The 18,332-nt window shown below is 42.2% G+C and overlaps 1 protein-coding gene across 1 annotated transcript; it reads left to right on the top strand.

Annotated features, from left to right (window-relative positions):
• Positions 1 to 177: 177 nt before the first annotated feature.
• srp72 (signal recognition particle 72) lies at positions 178 to 16,404 on the top strand. The gene is made up of 19 exons (XM_056282520.1): positions 178 to 277; positions 804 to 924; positions 1,412 to 1,535; positions 1,938 to 2,081; positions 3,632 to 3,743; positions 3,840 to 3,871; positions 4,292 to 4,416; positions 4,925 to 4,982; positions 5,661 to 5,792; positions 6,297 to 6,425; positions 6,883 to 6,955; positions 7,157 to 7,221; positions 7,530 to 7,625; positions 7,754 to 7,857; positions 8,198 to 8,275; positions 9,078 to 9,215; positions 10,376 to 10,413; positions 11,506 to 11,665; positions 14,099 to 16,404. The coding sequence occupies exons 1-19, from the start codon at positions 178 to 180 to the stop codon at positions 14,268 to 14,270; spliced, it is 2,001 nt and encodes a 666-aa protein (XP_056138495.1). The 3' UTR covers positions 14,271 to 16,404.
• The last annotated feature ends 1,928 nt before the right edge of the window (positions 16,405 to 18,332 follow it).

Here is an 18,332-nt window from a genome sequence, read left to right as displayed (position 1 = left end):
ATTTATTCCATCGCTATACACTGTTTTATGTCTTATAGTACTAATTAAGTTGAAAAAAGTTATATTATTGTCATTGGTTGGTCTTTATGTCTGAACAACCGAGATTAAGTTTATCCTTTAATTACCTGGAAGTGTAAATCTTCTGCTTCCGGTAACCCCAATACCCATGCAGCGAAAATGGCGAGTGGTGGAGGCTTAGCCGCTTCGCTGTGGACCGAAGTGAACCGCTGTGGACAGAATGGCGACTTCACCAGAGCCCTTAAAGCCCTAAACAAAAGTACGGTTTTATTTCATCCGATTTAGCTCCTGCGAGAGCTGCTTATTGTGATGTCGCTGATAATTTCTGATTTCTGTTCGACGTGCTGATTAGCAGAGGGACTGATCGGTGAGCTGAACAGCTGTTAGCCTTTAGCCAGGCTAACGTCAGTCTGCTGCAAACCGTCAAACTGCACAGTGGTCTAAGTTTGTGTGACGAAAGATTCATCCACGCCACATGCTGCAGCGATAAAGCTACCAAGTCATGTGCTGCTATGCGTCTGTTGATTTAAAGAAATAGCTTGTCTTATAAATATGTCGTCCTTGCTGACTAGTGACGTGTCCCTAGCCAGACAGCTTGGATGAAAGCTGTAGCTGATCATAGCCGTCCAGTCTGTTCTGTTCAATGACAATACTGAAAATCACCCCTGTTGTGAGTTTACTGCCCGTAATTGGAAGTAAGAACCACGAACTTGCATCCTTATTTGGAGTTTTGTGCTTTGCACGTTACTTATTTGTGTTTTGACTCGTGTTATTTTCTTTTGCAGTTTTGCAAGAAGTCAAGGATGACGTGACAGCCCTTCATTGTAAAATCGTATGCCTTGTTCAGAATGGCAGCTTTAAAGAGGCGCTGAATGTCATGAACGCCTCTTCAAAAGTGCTTGGCAGGTATATTATGAAATGTAGTGTGTGTGTGTGTCCTGTCCATGATGGAAATGGCTGTGCCGAACAATGAATAAGCAATAATAATAGGATATCTAAGGGGTGCTTTTCCACCCAATTGCCTTTCAAAACCACATGTAAGTATAGTTGATCATCTTGTAACCTCTGAATTTGGTAGTGTTTCTGCCACATGCTGGTGCTCTCTTCATGAGTCACACAGGATCATCAGCTTATTTACAATGCTTCCCTTTTCCAGTTATTCACTGTAAAATCTATTCTGAACATCAACTTATTTTAGCTGGCATGCTATAATTCTTTCAACCAGCCTTTGCTTTTTATTTAAAGTTAAGCCCTTTGTAAATATACATTGTTAGAAATAGGGCTATACAAATTAAAAAAAAAATGTTCCAGGTACCAGCCTTGCTGATTAGGAACTCCTCTAATTGCCCATACCTGGCAACGATACAACCCATTTATTTCTATCCTTCCACAGTGACCTTGTCGTTTTTGAGAAGGCTTACTGTGAGTACCGGTTGAACAGAGTGGAAAGTGCCCTGAAGACCATTGAAAGTGCATCTGAGCAGACTGACAAGTTGAAGGAGCTCTATGGTCAAGTGGTAAGCCTCTGCTGGTGTGAGCCAGATCAAATAGTGGACTGGATATAACTTTTCAAAAATCTGTAGGGCTCATTATTGTAAAAATACTGATTATCAAAAGAATCTTGTGTTTTAATAAGTAAATGAAATTGACCACTAAACTATTCATATCTTTAATAAACATACAAATTTGTTTTCGTGTTTGACACCTGAAAATCTAGGACAATCACTGTAAACCAGATTGTCACTTTTTTCCTTAATTATCTGCAACCATTGCTTGACTTTGATCGTAATCACAAAACCACTGCAGTTGAACCTTTTTATAATTGAAGGCTATTATGTTTGATTCCCATGCCTTTGGGAGTCAAACCTTAGGGTTAAAGGGCCCTGCTGACTGAAGCTATCTGTCATTTCATTGCCTAGCTGTACAGACTGGAGCGCTATGATGAGTGCAAGGCAGTCTATACTGACCTGATCCGGAACTCCCAGGATGAGTATGAGGAGGAGAGGAAGACCAACCTCGCTGCTGTGATAGCAGCAATGAATCAGTGGGAGAAGGCTAATATGGTGAGTGCTTCTCCACCATGACATTTAAATTTTAAGCATCCATCAGATTATCATATCAAATTACAATGTTTTACTAATGTAGTCAGTCTGCGTGTAGAAGAAATTTGACTTGATACATCACTTGAAATGTATTGAATCTCTGCAACTTGCATCAGTGTTCATGTTACAAATATCTGAGGATGTTTGACATATTTGTTTTCTCCATTGTGATTTCATAGCTGCCTGTGCTCAGTGTCTCGTCTTTGGCAGATCAGCCCACCATTAGGAGTTGGATAGGTTATGGTTAGATTCCTAGATGGATGATTTATGTCCATATAACCCAGTTCCTCACACTTTGCCCACAATGACAATTGGATGTCAAGTTAACTTAATCCCCCATAAACTCAAACTTTATGTACAATTTTTCATTACATTCAGTTTCACTTGCGTTTTCAACACTGCTTAAATTTATGCAGCTATGTAATGTTGAATGTACAGAGTGAAACGCAAGCCTGGCATTGTCACTCTGAGCTGTATTTTAAGTCTGTGTGTGTGTCCGTATGTTTTTGTTTTGTTTTTTGGCTGGACCAGCCAGCGGGGCCAGCCCTGCAACCGTGAATGTCTGTCGCTGATCATGTTTGAGTGATCTTGTTTAGAGTGACTGAGAGAACAAGTTACATTATTGGGCCGCTGGATCAAGTGACCAACAACGTCACTGAAGTTACAAGATTGGCCGGCCAACCAATGATGTCACTGGTAAACACAGAAGTGAGAGTTTCCCTATTGGAGTTTCCCTCTTTCAAAATGAATCAGCACAGCGGTTCCAGTGCATTTCCCATTTGTCGCACACTAACAAACGGAATATATTGCTGCTTGTGGATACTATTGAAATGCTTAGAACAGAATATGTTGCTGCTCTTTCCACATCTGGTTGTGCTTTGTAACAGTCCAGCATAGAGCAGAGTGGGAGAGAAAATAGCTCTCCATGTGCTGAGATGCATGAGGGAGAGCGCACAGTTAAAGCACCCCAACAGTCACTTTAAAGAAAACACTGTATATAGAGTGAGTCTTAGAAAAACGAGACATCCACAGATAGAAACAGATGAAAGAGGAGGAGTTACCAGATCGTTAGAATAGTTGTAATTACAATTAAGTTTTCTTTCAACTCAAACATCCCAAGATGAGTGGAAAGTATTGTTCTTGCAACTGCATATATAACTTTTTTTATTATTATTTTTAACTTGCACGTAGCTTAACCATGTCATGAGATATGCTACTTCAGTGCACTTTAACAGTAAATGTTTCTGGGACCACTGCAGAAAATTGTAGATTAACTTTTAATATCCAGGAATTCACATTATAGATAGTGCCACTGACTATCCCTGTGACAAATTGGCCACAATTTTGAACATTGGTCATACACGATCCAGCCAAATACTAGGTTTTGACCTAGTCTTGTTGAAACTTTTTTGTTGTCTGTCTCTGGACCAGTGTCACAGTAAGAAATTACTGTACATTATGATTCTCAGCAATTAAAGTGGTTATTTTGTTTTTGTTTTTCCTCCTTGCAGGATGATCTGGGCCTACCTGAGACAACGTATGAGCTATGCTATAATGCCTCCTGCAATCTGATTGGCCAAGGACAGCTTACAGAGGCCCTAAATAAACTGCGACAAGCAGAAGGTAAATTGTATATCACTCTGCCTTTCCTGTTGAGTCACTGTTTCACTTGGCTCTATCCTTAACATCGCCAAATTGTTTTGTCGTCTTTTGTTATAGAGCTTTGCCGAATTTCCCTGGCAGAAGATTCTGTAAGTGTTGCAGTCATTTCTAAAGAGTCACTGATTTTATGAAATTGTTAAAGTTTGATTGCTCTGATGCAAGGTTGACCAGTTTTGTTTTTGTTTTTTGTTTTTTTCTGTATCAAGATAGTATTTCCCCAATATTTCATCCATATGATACCTGATAGTACCCCAACAACAATGTTTACTTTGAGGCTCTGTCACAAGGTTGAAATAATTTTGTGGCACAAACTCAAATAGATTTTAGATGGTGGCAAAAGAAGTGTGGATATAAAAGACAATGACACTTTAGGAACCAGGTAGACAAGACAGACACCATGCCATTGCGCCATTGTAATCACCGTATGCCTGGCCCTGATAGTTTAATGACTTCCATCTCTGATTTATTGAAACACAGCCACTGACATTTCTGAGATTTCGCTTCTGCAGGATGTAACGGAAGAGGACATTGAGTCGGAGCTAGCTGTCATCCACTCTCAGATGGCCTATATCATGCAGTTACAAGGCCGGACAGAAGAGGCGCTGCAGCTCTACAACCAGGTCATCAAACTCAAGTGAGTCTGTCTATGGTGGTTGTGCCTGCCAGGTCCATCTGTTTTACAGGCTGGAGCATTTTCTTCTTTGTAACTTATCAGTATATAAATCTATGCCTGCATTTTCACTTTTAACATGTGTCTTTTTTTTTTCCTTTGTCAGTATTCTTCCAATATTTCTCAAAATATTGTTTTGCCACAGTGTATAAAACTCATTTCACTTGATTATCGAATTGGAACAGAGAAGAGAGAATGAGAATATTAAAACCATTCTAAATGTTATAAGCTGAATCATAAGTTTCACACACCTTGGAGCTGCCAAGCATGACCTGTCTCCTGTTGTGTACCACTGAGCACAATAGTGGAGCACTTGAGCATTAAGTGTCTTGCTCAAAGGCAATTTGGAATTAGCTGTTGTAGCTTTCCCACCCCAGATTCTACCAGGTCACCCAGGTTTGTACGAGCAACCTTGTGGTCACAAGCACCCAATTTTGAATAGTTCCCTCGTAATGTCCCTATGTAATTGCAGGCCATCAGATGTGGGACTGCTTGCAGTGACTGCCAACAACATCATTACAATCAACAAGGTGGGTAGATCACAAATATTACCACATTTTACACCTATGTGACATAGAGTCCTCCATGTCATGCTGATCATACTGGTTGCCTCTATAACTGGTGTCTATCTCCTCAAAATTGAGCACCACTTCTGAAAGAATTATACATTAAAGTAGGCTTTAATAAACTGAATAGACATTGAGAGGTCTGTAAAGTGTCAGAATCCCATTGGAATAGAAGTAGTTTATATACTGGATTTTTATTTGTTTATTTATTTTTATTTATTTATTTCCGATTTTTCCCTTTTTCTCCCAATTTAGTGGCCAGTCGATCCCTATTCTAGTTCAAACACCCACCCTCGTACTGTATGCGTTCACTGCATCTCTCTGGCTGGCAGTCTCGAAGGAGACGCCTCGCCACTTCCGTGACAAGGCGAATCCAGGCTGAACCACTGCTTTTTCCGACACACACGGAGACGCATTCATGTGACGAACACAAGCCAACTCCGCCCCCATCCTGAAGACAGCATTGCCAATTATTGCTGCTTCATCGAATCCGGCCATAGTCAGATCTGAGGGGACCGAGGCGCAAACCCCGGTCCCCAGTGGGCAACTGTATCGACACAAAACCGATGCTTAGACCGCTACACGACTGCGGACCCTTATACTTTTTTTTATTATAAATTACAACCCTATGTATTCTTGCAGGACCAAAACGTGTTTGACTCAAAGAAGAAGGTGAAACTGACAAACGCTGAAGGTGTGGAGTACAAGCTGGCCAAGAAACAGCTACAAGCCATAGAGTTCAACAAAGCCCTCCTGGCCATGTACACCAACCAGGTATGGATATAGCGGAGTATATTCTGAAGCAAACAACAGCCACAGGAGACGACCTCACAGTGGGGCATCTATAATTTGTTAATTCGCTGTATTCATACCAGTGCTGAAAATACAAGGGTGATATGAGTGGCAAGACTCATAAATGACCATCTTTTACTTGCTTGACTAGACCTTGTTTATCGAAGGTTAAGGATAGTATAGAGATATTATGTCACTATGTGAAACCTCAGTTTCACTCTATAATTTTCATGGCAAATCCCTAACCCTGACCTTTATACAGTAAGGTTGAGTCTGAGTATACGGAGGCAGGTCAAAGACAGTTGGGGATCAGTTGTTTGCGGTGTGAAGTAGGCTTTTATTGTGTCTCTTCACTACTGCCACCAAAGTGGATTCCAGTACATATGTTGTCAGTTGATTAAGATAAGGGGAGGGTACAGAGAGTACCCAGGATCTTTTCAATTCTATCAATAATCAGGATGTTTTTGTGCCACCTGCTCCCAACAGGCTGACCAGTGCAGAAAGCTGTCGTCTAATCTCCGAACCCAGAACCCCAGTCACCCACACCCAGTTCTGATTCAGGTGGCCCAACTGTGCAGAGAGAAGCAGCACAGCAAGGCTATTGAGCTGCTACAGGTACAGAAACTACCAACATAGCAAGGTTGTTATGAGTCTGATACGTGTCCTTGAAAAAAAACTTATAATCCAAATGAATTGAGCAGGGCATGTGAAATGAACATGACCACAGTTATGGGTTTTGAATTCCCTGTGTAGCTGTGTGGGTGGAGTCCGGCAGTGGCACTGACAAGGTTAGGGCTGCTTTTCCCTGTGCTACTTAATGTAAATGTAAGATGGCAATGGAGATTTCTCATTGACATTGAAGCTTATAGTTTGGTTTAAATAGCAATATGTATTAGTTAAATACATATTTGATCATTTGTAATACCTCTATTAAAGACTATCTACCCCAGGAACAGTCGTAGTCTGTGTGATTGTATTTCATGAAAATCAATATATAGGATGACGAGGATATTATGCTTGTTCAAGCCAATGTAATTTATCACACCATATCGTTTGTGCTTCTATTCTTAAGCAATTTTCAGATGAGTATCCAGAGAGCGCATCGGGTATTAAACTGACAATGGCACAACTCTACTTGATTCAAGGTACTCTTGTGTTTTTACGTGGTGTCATGAGCTGAAGACCACGTAAATTTACCATCTGAATATAACTCTACCAGCCTTAGTTCCTCGGGATTTCATTTTCAGTAATGGTTACACAGTCGGTCTTATTTGTGGGCTGAGCCTGCTTTACTTGTCATATCTTTAGCCTTCAGAGGATGTGTAATTAAACTTTTCTGTCCTCAGGTCATGTTACAAAAGCCTGTGACATCCTGAGGTCCATTGAAGATTTCAAGCACAAACAAGGGATGGTAAGTCTAAGCAGTGCAGAGTTCTTTTTAAATTCATAACTGATCGTTTTTGTCTGCCTTTCACTTCTCAAGTTAACCATTTTACCAGCAAGTTTTCTATTTTAATAGACCATTTGGTCTAATCTGCTGATTAGTTAATTTCCAAAGGGACTGCTAAAGTAGCCAGAATTACCAGCCACTGCCAATTTTTACCAGCTGATGGCTGTTTGTTTTTACCATCCAGTTAGTGGTATATCAGTATATTGTTCATTTATCTTACTTACTCACTAAAATAACCATCAAGCTTACCAGCAAGAGTTATTTCTCAGATTTCAGCCCTAGTAACGATGTACTCACATGAAGAGGACATCGACAGTGCTATTGATGTTTTCACCCAAGCTATTCAGTACTACCAGGCCAAACAGGTTGGTACCCAATATTGTGTTCTCGCTGCTTTCTTTTATATTTTATATTGATGTTTTTTTGGTTACACTGTTATATCTCGTATATAAAATTTTTCCATTGTCTAACCACATTGTTCCTGCCACATTAGCCTGGGTCCTCCGTGCACCTGGCTCTTGTACGAGAAGCTGCCAACTTCAAACTGAAGTACGGACGGAAAAAAGAAGCCATCAGTGATCTGGAGCAGCTGTGGAAGTGAGTGCAGCAGCATGGACTGTAATTCAAGATGTGTTTTTAAGACTGTTCGATCCAGCTCATGCAGCTTGTGTTTCTACTTTTGATGTTGTTGAAGTGTCTTGGCAGCACACATCATTCAGTTCAAGTGTTTGTAATGGTTTTCATATAGCCCAGGCAATGTGATCCTGGTGCAAGCCTTTCATAGTGAGACATCCCAGAGAAAATTCACTTGACAAAAGAAAAGAATTAAAACTGAAGCATATTCTGTTTTGACGATGGTCCTTGGTCTGTCCTGTCAACTGTCAGCAAAGAAATGTTCCCTTGTCTTAATTGTCATGCATTGTCATTCCCAATACAGGCAAAATACCAATGACGTCCACACCTTGGCACAGCTCATCTCAGCCTACTCTCTTGTCGACACGGATAAAGCAAAGTCGTATCCTTTTCAGCCAACGTATTTTAGATGGAATACACAAAAACACCAGGAACTTGTGATTATAACAGAACTGCTGATTTTTTTTTAATGCAAATAATGCACACAGTTTGATTATAATCACTATTGCGTGTTAGCTGTAATATCAGTGTTACTGGTAAACGTGTCATCTGTGTATGGGTTTTTCTTTAGAAGTGTTGTGGCAGGTCCGCGGTGGTGTAGCGGTCTAAGCATCGGCTTTGTGTCGATGCAGTTGCCCACTGGGCACCGGAGTTCACGCCCCGGTCTCATCAGATCCGACTATGGCCGGATTCGATGAAGCAGCAATAATTGGCAACGCTGTATTCGGGAGGGGGGCGGAGTCGGCTTGTGTTCGTCACATGAATGCGTCTCTGTGTGTGTCAGATAAAGCAGTGGTTCGGCCTGGATTCGCCTTGTCACGAAAGTGGGGAGGCGTCTCCTTCGAGACTGCCAGCCCAAGAGATGCAGTTGGCGAACACATGCAGTACAAGGGTGGGTGTTTGAAGTAAAATAGGGATCGATTGGCCACTAAATTGGGAGAAAAAAGGGAAAAATCAGAAATAAATTTATATAAAAAAAAAGAAGTGCTGTGGTTGACATTAGAACACCATATTGTGAAAATCTAACTATATTTCTATAGATTTGTAAGAAAATCGGCAATTTTGTGTGTGGACATTTTGTTCAGAATACTTTCATTTTTAGATGTCTAGAACAAAATGAAAATGGTATTTGAAATCAACTGCCAACAAAAATTTTAAAATATATCCTCAGCAATATCCACCAGCCTAAGCAAGCACCTTCCCTCGCCTGATACCATGTCTTTCAATGTGGATGTGGACGAGCTAGAGAACTCCCATGGAGCCAACTTTGTCAGGAAAAAGGCCGCCAAGGTCCCAGGAGAAAACCTCCCTAAAGAACAAGGGTAAGCCACCATTACTGTCTTTTGGCTGTCAAATGTTTGGATTTAGGCTACAAAGGGCATTGCTATACGTTTGTACTGCTTGCTACCATAGAAGGGAGATGCCAGGTGCAAAATGCACACTCTTTCCATCATTGTAGATTCCAGGGAAAACACGTTTTGGACGCTGGCAACAGGCATGGATACAAGTTCATGAATACTGGGATGGCGGCCAGTGCTTTACCTGTGGCCCCATCCATAGTTAGTGGTTGCATCCAGAAGGGCATCCGATATAACATTTTGCCAAATCATTATGTGGATTGACAAGACCATACCGGATCGGTCTAGGCTTTATACAGGATCAGTCATGGCCCGGGTTAACAACAGCCGCCATTGGTGCTGTGCAGTACCAATGGAAACTGTAAAATCCGCTGTGGCGACCCCTGAGAAACGGGGAACAAGCCAAAAGAAGAAGAAGACGAATCCGTTGTAATCTTTTTTGTTGAGTATCAACTTCAACTACCCAACTGGCATTTGTGCAACTACTGTTCTCCCTACAGGGCAACGGGAGCTGGTTTAATCCTAAAAGTGTGGTATGCTTCCTGCAGTTAGGTCAGATCATGTTTTTTACCACAAATGAACTGTACCAGTTTGTTCGTAACCGGACCAAGACCACCTCTTCAACAAGGTCTTGGTCTGGTTGTTTTGGTCAGCACCCGACTGTGATTGTTGTGTTCACACCTGCCCAAACGAACTGCACCAAGGGGGTAAACCCTCCAAGGTTTGATTAAACGGACCAAACAGCTCAGGTGTAAAAGCACCCTCAAATAAAGGCGGAAAATCCTGAACAAATATTGTCCATCCATCCATCCATTATCCAAGTCACCTATCCCAACCAGGGTCGCAGGATGCTGGAGCCTATCCCAGCAGTCATTGGGCGGTAGGTGGGTAGACACCCTGGACAGACCGCCAGGCCATCACAGGGTTACAAATGTTTAAAAAAAAAGAAAAAGAAATGACACTAATTATTTTGCCTAGTTTTTCAATTTAATTGATAATTTCTAGTGAATCACACAGAACTAAAGCCTTAAAACCTTAGTGCCCACTTTGCAAATCATTGACCTACAGTGGTCATATAGTCCTTTTATAAATGAAGCCTTGATTGGTCTGTGCTCTCTTCTCAGCCAAGGAGACATCAAAAAGAAGAGGAAGAAGAAAAAAGGTTCGTTGTTACTGCTTGGCCCATGAATCAAACACTGTCAACCTCCAGGCAACGTTATCTGTGCCTGACGCATAAGTTTACTCCCAAAAAGAGTGAGTCATTTGAAATGATAGTGAAAGCATGGCTTGAAAAGAGGTTTCTCTGAATAACATGTTGTTGCTGGCATAAAGACAAATGTTCTGCTGAAATCCGTCTGTTTGATTATTTTTTTTTAAGATTTAGAATGTGGTCAAAATGAGGCTAGTTATCCACACATCAGAAATGTTTCAGGATTTCTTAATATGTAAGTGACTTTGGCTCCTATTTTTCCTCAAATAAAACTTCCCATAAATAGTCTCCCAAAAGGGAGATATTAAGTAATACCTGCACTTCAATTGATTGAAACAAAAATGTAAATACATTGATGCCTGTTAAAAGGATATTCAGTGGGCCTCCGGGTAGCATAGCGGTCCATTCCGTTGCCTACCAACACAGGGATCGCCAGTTCGAATCCCCGTGTTACCTCCGGCTTGGTCGGGCGTCCCTACAGACACAATTGGCCGTGTCTGCGGGTGGTACGCCGGATGTGAGTATGTCCTGGTCGCTGCACTAGCGCCTCCTCTGGTCGGTCGGGGCGCCTGTTTGGGGGGGAGGCTGAACTGGGGGGAATAGCGTGATCCTCCAATGTGCTATGTCCCCCTGGCGAAACTCCTCACTGTCAGGTGAAAAGCGGCTGGCGACTACCTGTATCAGAGGAGACGTGGTAGTCTGCAGCCCCCTCCGGATTGGCAGAGGGGGTGGAGCAGCGACCGAGACGGCTCACAGAGCGGGGTGATTGGCCAGGTACAATTTGGGAGAAAATGGAGGATTTTTTTTTTTTTAAGGATATTTGGTGACTTAACATCTTGGTCATCAAGACACTTGCGCAGACCAGACCTTGTCCAATGAAGACTTATTTCATTGAACTTGAGATAGTGAATTGTGGTCAAAATAGACAGTCTGCATTATAAATTCATCAATTACCGTATCATTCATCTTGGACCCCAAGATGGCACATACTGTCATTTTCATCAGCTCTGCTCTTCGGCAATGTACTCTTGTTTAATTTTCTAGGCAAACTACCCAAGAACTTTGACCCCAAAGCGACTCCTGACCCAGAGAGATGGTTGCCCATGAGGGAGCGCTCCTACTACAGAGGACGGAAAAAGGGCAAGAAGAAGGAACAAATTGGCAAAGGCACACAGGGAGCAACTACAGGAGCTTGCGCCGATCTGTGAGTTCACCACTTTGTACCAATGGAGTCGAGCTCAATCAATGCACAACTCTGCTAGAGTCAAGTTTAGGTGGTAGAATAATTTACTGGGCGACAACGGCAATCCAGTAAAAAAAAAAAAAAAAAAAAAAAACAACCAACAAACTGGTGTGAATGTCTCACCTCTTTGCTTTTTTTTTTTTTTTTTTTTTACATATTAAACACCAGTAGTTTACACAACTCAACAAAAACAGGCAAACATTCTTCCAAGTGGATCTGTAGCGCTATAAAGAGTGATGGTGCTCGATCCCACTGCTAGTTATCTGGCCTTTGTAATTAAGGTCCCATGTCTACAAGTCTGTAATTGTCAGTTAGGTGGTAGTGTACAGTGCATCCGGAAAGTATTCACACCCCTTCACTTTCCCCACATTTTGTTACGTTACAGCCTTATTCCAAAATGGATTAAATTCCTTTTTTTTTCTCATCAATCTACACACAATACCCCATAATGAGAAAGCCAAAAAGGTTTGGTAGAAATTTTTGCAAATGTATTAAAAATAAAAAACTGAAATATTGCATGTACATAAGTATTCACACCCTTTACTCAGTACTTGGTTGAGGCACCCTTGGCAGCGATTACAGCCTCAAGTCTTCTTGGGTATGAAGCTACAAGCTTGGCACACCTATATTTGGGGTATTTCTCCCATTCTTCTCTGCAGATCCTCTCGAGCTCTGTAAGGTTAGATGGGGAGCGTCGCTGCACAGCTATTTTCAGGTCTTTCCAGAGATGTCCAATGGGGTTCAAGTCTGGGCTCTGGCTGGGCCACTCAAGGACATTCACAGACTTGTCCCAAAGCCACTCCTTCGTTGTCTTGGCTGTGTGCTTAGGGTCGTTGTCGTGTTGAAAGGTAAACCTTCGCCCCAGTCTGAGGTCCTGAGCGCTCTGGAGCAGGTTTTCATCAAGGATCTCTCTGTACTTTGCTCCATTCATCTTTCCCTCGATCCTGACTAGTCTCCCAGTTCCTGCCGCTGAAAAAAATCCCCACAGCATGATGCTGCCACCACCATGCTTCACTGTAGGGATGGTATTCGCAAGGTGATGAGAGGTGCCTGGTTTCCTCCAGATGTGACGTTTGGCATTCAGGCCAAAGAGTTCAATCTTGGTTTCATCAGACCAGAGAATCTTGTTTCTCATGGTCTGAGAGTCCTTTAGGCGCTTTCTGGCAAGCTCCAAGCGGGCTGTCATGTGACTTTTACTGAGCAGAGGCTTCCGTCTGGCCACTCTACCATAAAGGCCTGATTGGTGGAGTGCTGCAGAGATGGTTGTCCTTCTGGAATGTTCTCCCATTTCCACAGAGGAACGCTGGAGCTCTGTCAGCGTGACCATCAGGTTCTTGGTCACCTCCCTGAACAAGGCCCTTCTCCCCCGATTGCTCAGTTTGGCTAGGCGGCCAGCTCTAGGAAGAGTCCTGGTGGATCCAAACGTCTTCCATTTACGAATGATGGAGACCACTGTGCTCTTCGGGACCTTCAAAGCTGTAGAATTTTTTTGTACCCTTCCCCACATCTGTGCCTCGATACAATCCTGTCTCGGAGGTCCACAGAAAATTCTTTTGACATCATGGCTTGGTTTCTGCTCTGACATGCACTGTCAACTGTAGGACCTTATATAGACAGGTGTGTACCTTTCCAAATCATGTCCAGTCAATTGAATTTACTAGAGGTGGACTCCAATCAAGATGTAGAAACATCTCAAGGATGATCAGTGGAAACAGGATGAAACTGAGCTCAATTTTGAGTGTCATAGCAAAAGGTGTGAATACTTATGTACATGCAATATTCCAGTTTTTTATTTTTAATAAATTTGCAAAAATTTCTACAAACCTTTTTCACTTTGTCATTATGGGGTATTGTGTGTACATTGATGAGAAAAAAAAGGAATTTAATCCATTTTGGAATAAGACTGTAACATAACAAAATGTGGGGAAAGTGAAGGGGTGTGAATACTTTCCGGATGCACTGTAGTCAAAGCTGCCAAAGTACAGTTGGTAATTTTTACCAGGAAAACCTGAAAATATCCCAGTAATTTGTTCTGTGAGGGGAAAAGCCTTCTGGATTTCTAAAGTTATGATTAAAAATCAACAGACTTCTCCTGGTAATACAAAAGCTGTCTGAATAGGCCCTTCTAGTAACTTTCTCCAAAAAAACAACAATGTAAATGGTACAAGGACAACTAAACCATAGATGCACTGCTGTTGGTCATTCAATCGAGAAGGTGAAAAATAAATTTCCAATGAAGCAGCAGTGTAGCCTAACAACCTTACGTGACTGAACTGCAGGGTATCCTGCTGAGTTACAAATTGTAAGTTGCTCTTGATAGGAGCCACCAGATGAATGTAAAAGCTGTTGTGATTTTTTTTTTCCTTCATTGAAATTCTTCTTGATCTCTTCCAGTGATGCCAGTAAGACAGCCAGTAGCCCGCCCACCTCACCTCGGCCAGGCTCTGCATCTGGCTCTGCCACCAGCAATGTGGTACCCCCACGCCAGCAGAAACCTGCTGCCTCAGGGGCAACCCGAAAGAAGGCCCCTCAGAAGAAGAAGAAAGGAGGCAAGGGAGGATGGTAGAGGAGGGACAGTGGGGTACATCGACAACTGCAAAACCATGGGGGGAGAGAGAATCACGGTTTTTGTTTTGTTTTTGTTGGGGTTTTTTTGTGTTTTTTTTGTTTTTTTTTTTAAGATTACATTTTTATTTTCTGTTTTGGACCATCCATTCATATGTGGACAAGAAATGTCTTGGTAGGTTCTTTATGTTTAAATGAGTTTAAAATAAGTCTCTCTATTTCCCCTCCTTGTCCCTGCCACCTCCTTGAGGTGATTTTAAAAGGCGCAGAGGCAAACAACTGGAACGTTAGCAGAAATAGGCTGAGACCCAGGTTGTGTTTTTTTGTAATTGGCAAGATCGGCCCATTCTTACACTGACATGCCAACTCCGCATGGAGAGTCCTTCCTTTAAAGAGAAATTCAACAGTGATTGATTCTTAAATTGTTCTGCAAAAGTAGACATTTTTTCAAGATGTCCCATCCACTCATATAGTTTTTGAGTTTTGAATAATGACTTTAAGATCAAGGAAATGAAATTATGTTTGCTGAGGTAGTGCTGGTTGTCCATCGTATCTGATGATGACCATCTTCTCCTATTTGTGAGTCCTTTGTTGGCTAAATAATCTGATCCTGGATGCACAGTTGCGGTTGCAGACCGGGCATGTAAAAGTGGTGCTGGTGGGGGGCAAGGGTAGCTTTGCAAGCATGCCTCTTTGCACGCTTTGCTACACGGTGTTGTGTGCGCTGGTTTTTCATATACTTCACTCCCTGTGAGACGTGAAAGCACCAGATGATGTGGCAGGAGCCAAGTTCCTCCAAAGAAGAGGTGTTGATCTGGCATCTTTTCAATGTGGTCTTCATTTGGTCTTTGAATTGCTTCTTCTACCCACCAGCAGTGCATTGACCAAGGTGTAGTTGGCCATAGAGGACTTTGCGTGGGAGTTGTTGGCTGGGCATGTGAATGACATGCCCAAGTTGATGGTGGTTTAGGGTTGACTCCATGCTGCAGCTGTTTGCCCACTCCAGCACCTGTGTGTGTGGCACTCTGTCCTCCCAAGTAATGCTGAGGATCCTCTGGAGACGTCTCACATGGAAGGCCTCCAGGCTTCTGAGACGGTGGCTGTAGGTGGTCCATGCCTCACATCCATAGAGTAGTGTGGAGATGCATACTGCTCTGTAAACAAGCACTTTGGTGTGGAGACTGAGGTTGCTGTTCTGGAAAACCTTTCTCCTTAGATGACCAAAAGATGTTGAGGCTTGTTTGAGGCGGTATTGGATCTCATCATCCATTGTGCAGGTGTCAGATAGTATGCTTCCCAGATATCTGAAGGCAGGAACAGTGGCCAGCTGTTGCCCTTCTGCTGTGAAGGTTGTTGGGTGGCTTAGGAGGCCGGCACTCATCTGACAGATTACTTCTGTCTTTTGGGTGTTGATGATCAGTCCCATTCTGCTGTATGCAGGCCAGGCAGGAGTCTTGGTGAAGGAGAAGCTATGTACTGGCGAGGGAAGGCTTACATGCTAGGATGCTTCCCTGTTCACCACAAGGGCTAGCCAGCAGCAGCAAGCTAAAAGCAGGAGGGTTGCAAGCAGGTTGGAAGAACACATGCATCTTCCCTCCAACTATGTACTGCTGCACTAAACGCATCACAGCACCCTGTGGGCAGCCACACACACGCTGAGATCGTAGAAACTTTGAGGCAGACATGTTCTCTTCTGTTAGAATTGTCGTTGAGACATCAAGAAGTTGATTTTTGGGACCTCTAATAATTTCCCTTGATAAAACTCACTGTTGGGAAAATGTTTAGATTTTTTTAAGTCATTTATTAAAGTCTACCTTTGCAAAATAATTAAGATCTTCAATTTTGGTGGAATTTCCAATCCTTTCAACCAGGCATGGTTTAAAATGCCAATCTGAACATGTTGGACATGCCCCCTTTCTATTGGCAGAACTTTGTCGCCAATCAAATACAGACTGGATATGGATGCAGAGTTCAAATTTATTTTCATTGCCCTTAAATTTATGCAAAATAATTCAGATATGTTGGTTGCATGTTTTAGGAACAGTTTACAATGAAGAGAACAATTACGTTGGTCAAACATGTCTGATTTTTGTTATGTCTTAATAAATAGTGCTCCATGAAAATGGCATTACATCTCCATGAAACGGCTGGTTTAGGTTTGATTTATGTAGTCTGTTTGGATTTTGTGTGCCTTGAAATACACTTTTAAGACTGATTACACTATCAACCCACTACTCCACTACTCCCATCTACACAAGCAAACTAACAGGAGTAGACTGCCGCTGGGCACTTGTCTTTCCTGCCCCAGGTGATTTGTTCTCATAGTGCTGGGCAATATGGAAAATATCATTTTAAAATAACGCAAAGATATTGCAAATGTGTGATATTTTGGTTAATAGTCTTATTAGTAATGGAGACAACAAAATTGTGCATCATGATATGACAGTGTTCCCATTTTATCACATTACCATTTAAAGACGATAAATAATAATATGGAATTACTGCCCAGCCCTTTTCTCATTTGGTCAAAAAGGATTCTAGTTGGGCAACTATAAGATTTAAAGGATTGGTTCATACTTTCTTCCAAATCTATTCCTATTCTATATTCTATACTATATACTGGGCGGCACAGTGGCCCAGTGGTTAGCACTGTTGCCTCACAGCAAGAAGGTCCTGGGTTTGAACCTCAGGCCATCCCAGGTCCTTTCTGTATGGAGGTTGCATGTTCTCCCCGTGTCTGCGTGGGTTTCCTCCGGGTGCTCCAGTTTCTTCCCACCATCAAAAAAGACATGCATGTTAGGGTTAATATTCCTGTCTGTGCCCCTGAGCAAGGCAATGGAAGAACTGGAGTTGGTCCCCGGATGCTGCAGCTGCCCACTGCTCCTATACAATAGGATGGGTTACATGCAGAGAACAAGTTTCACTGTATGCATGTACAATGACAAAGTGTCTTCTATTCACTGGTATGTAGGTTTCATTTTCAGTTATCCATCTTTTTCTTCACACTGGATATACAGCTCCAGCTTGCCAATTACAGTTCAATACATTTTAATGGCGAACAAATCCACAATTTACATACGGTATAAAAAGAAGCACTCCAGGGTTTGGCCAAAGCTAACATGATGCTACCTACCCTGCTACTTCCTGCAACGCTGAGTACATGTGATTACCAGCAGCAGTCCTTCCACCATTGCACAACAAAGCAAACAGTCACAGGAAATTTAGCCGTTTAAGTGACTAACCATTTTTTAAATGACCACTCAAGTTGGCTTTGATTGCTGTAGCATCACAAACCCTGGAGTGCTTTTTTTTTTTTTTTTTTTTTTTTTGGTTAACATGGATTGTGGATTTGACCCCCATTAAATGAACTGAACATTAAATGGCAAGCTGGAGCTTCGTGTCCAGTAGGAAAAAGATGCATAACTGTGGAAATTAAACCTAGTCATATACCACATGAGAAATAAGTATAAAATAGGGATAATTTTTTTTAAAATATCCCCTATTCCTTTAAGCTGATGATTGGCATCTATTATATTCAGCTTTAAAGATTTATTCAAAAGGCAACTGTTTGTGTGAAGCACAAGATGGCCTAAAACAGTGGTGTCCACTCATAGGCTCATTTCACTGGTTAGCACTCATTCAACAACACCGCTGAGGACTAATCAGTGAAATTAGCTGATATACTGTTGGGGTTTTGGGGATGAGACGTGGTTGGGTACCATTGTCGTAAAATCAAGGAAAGACTGCACCTCTCGGTCCCTGGGAAGAGGCCAGTCTGCGTTAACTGACAAAAGCCTTTAATTGGTGGCACGCATCCTTGTGACTCAGTGAAAAGCAGGAGCGCCATCTGAGTAAGAGCTCGGTGTGTAGTAGTAGTCTCCTGGAGGCCGGAGGAGAGGCGATTAAGTTTTTCGAAATCGTTTCGCAGAAAGACGATAATGGGAGAGAATCCAGAAAGAGAAGTGATGAATTTTTCTGGACTTTGGACTTGGTGGTTGGCATAAACTGGTTTGTGACTGGCTCAGAATGGTGACTTGGGTAGGTGAGGAGGATGATGATATGA

This window comes from Lampris incognitus, chromosome 1 (genome assembly GCF_029633865.1).
Source record: "Lampris incognitus isolate fLamInc1 chromosome 1, fLamInc1.hap2, whole genome shotgun sequence".
NCBI classification, from domain to species: Eukaryota; Metazoa; Chordata; class Actinopteri; order Lampriformes; family Lampridae; genus Lampris; species Lampris incognitus.
The sequence above is the reverse complement of the archived record's forward strand: the minus strand, read 5'-3'. Positions and strand labels throughout refer to the sequence as shown.

What these genes read in the sequence shown, in the direction of transcription:
- srp72 (XM_056282520.1), top strand. Translation starts at nt 178, where the DNA reads ATGGCGAGTGGTGGAGGCTTAGCCGCTTCGCTGTGGACCGAAGTGAAC. An exon ending in AACCTCCCTAAAGAACAAGG is followed by an intron (nt 9,216 to 10,375) that starts GTAAGCCACCAT and finishes CTCTCTTCTCAG; the next exon opens with CCAAGGAGACATCAAAAAGA. An exon ending in ACAGGAGCTTGCGCCGATCT is followed by an intron (nt 11,666 to 14,098) that starts GTGAGTTCACCA and finishes GATCTCTTCCAG; the next exon opens with TGATGCCAGTAAGACAGCCA.